The sequence below is a fragment of the Coregonus clupeaformis genome, chromosome 6 (genome assembly GCF_020615455.1).
Source record: "Coregonus clupeaformis isolate EN_2021a chromosome 6, ASM2061545v1, whole genome shotgun sequence".
Lineage (NCBI taxonomy): Eukaryota > Metazoa > Chordata > Actinopteri > Salmoniformes > Salmonidae > Coregonus > Coregonus clupeaformis.
Window position 1 is genome coordinate 32819730 of NC_059197.1, and position 5000 is coordinate 32824729.

The window sequence follows — 5000 nt, forward strand, 5'->3', positions numbered from 1 at the left end:
AGGGATGGGGAGGAGGTGGAGGAGGGGAGTTGGTAGAAATGTGATATATTTTTTTTATTCCGATGACTTTTCATTACCCATCAGTCTCCCTCCCTCTATCGCCTCTTTCCATTAATGTTTCACCTGAGCCAGAATGGACTCTATATCACTTCCTCACCTCCCCTCCCCTCTCTGCTCTGGGTTTCAGAATGCCAGTGACCAGAAGACTGAGATGGAGAAAATCAAAGGGAGAATTGCTCAGGAGGTGTCTAAGTGTGAAGAGAGGAAGGGGAAAATAGATGACGAGCTGAGAGAAGTGCAGGTGAAAACATATCCATACAGCACCCAACACATGTCCCCACATTCACATCTCTGAATGATCTGTTGTTTTAGCTGTTGTTTTACCTCTGTTGTTTTAGCTGTTGTTTCAGCTGTTATTTTAGCTGTTGTTTCAGCTGTTGTTTTAGCTGTTGTTTTACCTGTTGTTTCAGCTGTTGTTTTAGCTGTTGTTTTACCTGTTGTTTCAGCTGTTGTTTCAGCTGTTGTTTTAGCTGTTGTTTTAGCTATTGTTTCAGCTGTTGTTTCACCTGTCGTTTTAGCTGTCATTTTAGTGGTTGTTTTAGCGGTTGCTTCACCTGTTGTTTCAGCTGTTGTTTTAGCTGTTGTTTTAGCTGTTGTTTTAGCTGTTGTTTTAGCTGTTGTTTTACCTGTTGTTTTAGCGGTTGTTTTAGCTGTTGTTTTAGCTGTTGTTTCAGCTGTTGTTTTAGCTGTTGTTTTAGCGGTTGTTTTAGCTGTTGTTTTAGCTGTTGTTTTACCTGTTGTTTTAGCTGTTGTTTTACCTGTTGTTTTAGCTGTTGTTTTACCTGTTGTTTTACCTGTTGTTTCAGCTGTTGTTTCACCTGTTGTTTTAGCTGTTGTTTTACCTGTTGTTTTACCTGTTGTTTTAGCTGTTGCTTTACCTGTTGTTTTAGCTGTTGCTTTACCTCTGTTATTTTAGCTGTTGTTTCTGTTTTACCTCTGTTGTTTCAGCGGTTGTTTCACCTGTTGTTTCAGCTGTTGTTTTACCTGTTGTTTTACCTGTTGTTTTAGCTGTTGTTTTACCTGTTGTTTTAGCTGTTGTTTTACCTGTTGTTTTAGCTGTTGTTTTACCTGTTGTTTTAGCTGTTGCTTTACCTCTGTTATTTTAGCTGTTGTTTCTGTTTTACCTGTGTTGTTTCAGCTATTGTTTCAGCTGTTGTTTTACCTGTTGTTTCAGCTATTGTTTCACCTGTTGTTTCAGCTGTTGTTTTAGCTGTTGTTTTAGCTGTTGTTTTACCTCTGTTATTTTAGCTGTTGTTTCTGTTTTACCTGTGTTGTTTCAGCTATTGTTTCAGCTGTTGTTTCAGCTGTTGTTTCAGCTATTGTTTTAGCTGTTGTTTTAGCTGTTGTTTTAGCTGTTGTTTTACCTGTTGTTTAGCTGTTGTTTTAGCTATTGTTTCAGCTATTGTTTCAGCTGTTGTTTTACCTGTTGTTTCAGCTATTGTTTCACCTGTTGTTTCACCTGTTGTTTCAGCTGTTGTTTTAGATGTTGTTTTAGCTGTTGTTTTACCTCTGTTATTTTAGCTGTTGTTTCTGTTTTACCTGTGTTGTTTCAGCTGTTGTTTCAGCTGTTGTTTTAGCTGTTGTTTCAGCTGTTGTTTTAGCTGTTGTTTTAGCTGTTGTTTTAGCTGTTGTTTTGCCTGTTGTTTTAGCTGTTGTTTTACCTGTTGTTTTAGCGGTTGTTTTAGCTGTTGTTTTAGCTGTTGTTTTAGCTGTTGTTTTAGCTGTTGTTTCAGCTGTTGTTTTAGCTGTTGTTTTACCTCTGTTGTTTCAGCTGTTGTTTTAGCTGTTGTTTTAGCTGTTGCTTTACCTCTGTTATTTTAGCTGTTGTTTCTGTTTTACCTCTGTTGTTTTAGCTGTTGTTTCACCTGTTGTTTCAGCTGTTGTTTCAGCTGTTGTTTTAGCTGTTGTTTTAGCTGTTGTTTCAGCTGTTGTTTTAGCTGTTGTTTCACCTGTTGTTTCAGCTGTTGTTTCACCTGTTGTTCTAGCTGTTGTTTTAGCTGTTGTTTTACCTGTTGTTTTACCTGTTGTTTTAGCTGTTGCTTTAGCTGTTGTTTTGGAGGATACTGGATACACAAACACAAACAAACACAGGGCTTGTCTGTAGGGCGACAGCATAGCTGGCCTACAATTAACCTGGATAAGGCAGAGCGTGCTGTAGAGAACATCAAGTCACAGACACATACACACGCCTGACCTTTGTTTAACCTGTGTGTGTGTGTGTGTGTGTGTGTGTGTGTGTAGCCCCTGGTGGATGAGGCTAAGCGAGCTGTGGGGAACATCAAGCCAGAGTCTCTATCAGAGATCCGCTCCCTGAGGATGCCTCCTGATGTTATCAGAGACATCCTGGAGGGGGTGCTGCGACTCATGGGCATCTTCGACACCTCCTGGGTCAGCATGAAGAGGTGAGAGAGGGGGGGAGGGAGGGGGAGAGAGAGAGGGAAGGAGGGGGGGGAGGGAGGGATGGAGGGGGGGAGAGAGAGGGAAGGAGGGAGGGAGGGGAAGGGATAGAAGGAGGAAAGGAGAGGGAGGGAGTGAACTAGAGATTTAGGGGAAGAGAGAGGTTTAGTGTGCGAGATCCATGGAGATGGAACTATAAGAGGAATACAGAGAGAGATAGAGGGTGATGTAGGGCCCAGAGGTTGACACAGGAGCGGGACTCATGCGGGTCTTGTGGGTCCCGCGGGATTCTGGCAGGAATGGGAGTGAAGCTCTAGAGTCAAGTTCGAGACAGGATGGGACTGAATCAACAATCCACAGGAACGGGCAGTACAGGAATAATTATAAACTGAATTTTTTGCGCGGAAATATGTCATGTGTGGAGTATTTCATCCCCCCCAAAATCTGTTTAGGTTAGGCCTAATATAGTTGCCTTAATAAAAATACATTTAAAAAAGGGTAATTTCCCCCCTCCCCCTTCTGTCGGCTCATTCTCGCGCCTCGACCCAGTTGTAGCCTGTCACTAGGCTACCTCAGATGCCAACCTACGTTGGTAGGCTAAATGATGAGGAATTGCAACATCTTGTTGCAGCCAAGGACCCATCACTAATATTAACATTAGAGCCAAGGAAAGAGCGATGTTTTAGCTACATTTGATGGAGTTGCCTTTGACATTGAAGGAACCCAGTACACAGCTTGTAAAAAATGCTGCGGTTTAATCAAATAGGCTACCAACTGAAGTGCGGGACAAACGGCCTGTGGCATAGCTGCTCTACTCACAACAACTTTACCGTCAAGCTCAATTGTTTGCGTACATAACTAAACGTGTGCATCTCAGGTGAAGAGTGAAATAAAGATGGGATGATGTATGCAGTAATGCCGCTCAGGTTCTCTTTATGTTAATGTGTTGTAAATGTTTCTACGTGGCAGGGCTCAGCTGTAGGCTACAGTTCTATACCTGTACTGTCTGTCCTCGTCCAGCTTTAATCAATCTACATTTAGGTCGTTCTGAATACGCTCTTATCCAGAGATACTTAGGCCTACAGTCAGTGCATTTAACTAAGGTAGGTAAGACAACCACATATCACAGTCACATATTGCATTACTCCACAAAAAGTTCTACAGCTGCACCATCGAGAGCATCCTGACTGGTTGCGTCACCGCCTGGTATGGCAACTGCTCGGCCTCCGACCGCAAGGCACTACAGAGGGTAGTGTGTAGGGCCCAGTACATCACTGGGGCCAAGCTTCCTGCCATCCAGGACCTCTATACCAGGCAGTGTCAGATGAAGGCCCTAAAAATTGTCAAAGACTCCAGCCACCCTAGTCATAGACTGTTCTCTCTGCTACCGCACAGCAAGTCTAGGTCCAAAAGGCTTCTTAACAGCTTTTACCCCAAGCCATAAGACTCCTGAACAGCTAATCAAATGGCTACCCAGACTATTTGCAAATGGCTACCCTCTGTTTTACGCTGCTGCTACTCTCTGTTTATTATCTATGCAGAGTCACTTTAACTCTACCTATTTTTTACTTATCAATTTTTTCACTTAACACTTATTTTTCTTAAAACTGCATTGTTGGTAAAGGGCTTGTAAGTAAGTAAGCATTACCTGTTGTATTCGGTGCAAGTGACAAATACAATTTGATTCGATTTGAAAAATATTTTAAATATTTCCTAAACAACCACAATAGCCTACATATTTCTGCGCACAAAAATGAGCACAGGACGGGAGTGATTGTTATCGGGAAGGGACAGGACGGGAGTGATTGTTATCGGGAAGGGACAGGAAAGTTCCGGGGTTATAGCTCTGTTGCAGGATCAGGACAGTACAGGAAATTAACTGACAAGACGGGACAGAAATTATTTTTAATTCCTGTACTAGGGCCAGAGCTGTCAGTGTGTGTGTGTGCGTCCGTAGTGTATTCTGTCAGTATGTGTGTCCGTAGTGTATTCTGTCAGTGTGTGTGTCCGTAGTGTATTCTGTCAGTGTGTGTGTGTCCGTAGTGTATTCTGTCAGTGTGTGTGTGTCCGTAGTGTATTCTGTCAGTGTGTGTGTCCGTAGTGTATTCTGTCAGTGTGTGTGTCCGTAGTGTATTCTGTCAGTGTGTGTGTGTCCGTAGTGTATTCTGTCAGTATGTGTGTGTGTCCGTAGTGTATTCTGTCAGTGTGTGTGTGTGTGTCCGTAGTGTATTCTGTCAGTGTGTGTGTGTGTCCGTACTGTATTCTGTCAGTATGTGTGTGCCGTAGTGTATTCTGTCAGTGTGTGTGTGTCCGTAGTGTATTCTGTCAGTGTGTGTGTCCGTAGTGTATTCTGTCAGTGTGTGTGTCCGTAGTGTATTCTGTCAGTGTGTGTGTGTCCGTAGTGTATTCTGTCAGTGTGTGTGTCCGTAGTGTATTCTGTCAGTGTGTGTGTCCGTAGTGTATTCTGTCAGTGTGTGTGTCCGTAGTGTATTCTGTCAGTGTGTGTGTCCGTAGTGTATTCTGTCAGTGTGTGTGTGTGTCCG

At 42.9% G+C, this 5000-nt stretch overlaps 1 protein-coding gene across 1 annotated transcript in view; it reads left to right on the forward strand.

The window, feature by feature from the left end:
- Positions 1-5000, forward strand: part of LOC121567802 (cytoplasmic dynein 2 heavy chain 1) — a 176424-nt gene that overhangs the window by 60433 nt on the left and 110991 nt on the right. Inside the window, 2 exon segments of the mRNA XM_045220180.1 lie at positions 188-301; positions 2302-2462. Of these exon segments, the coding sequence (XP_045076115.1) occupies positions 188-301; positions 2302-2462 (275 nt within the window).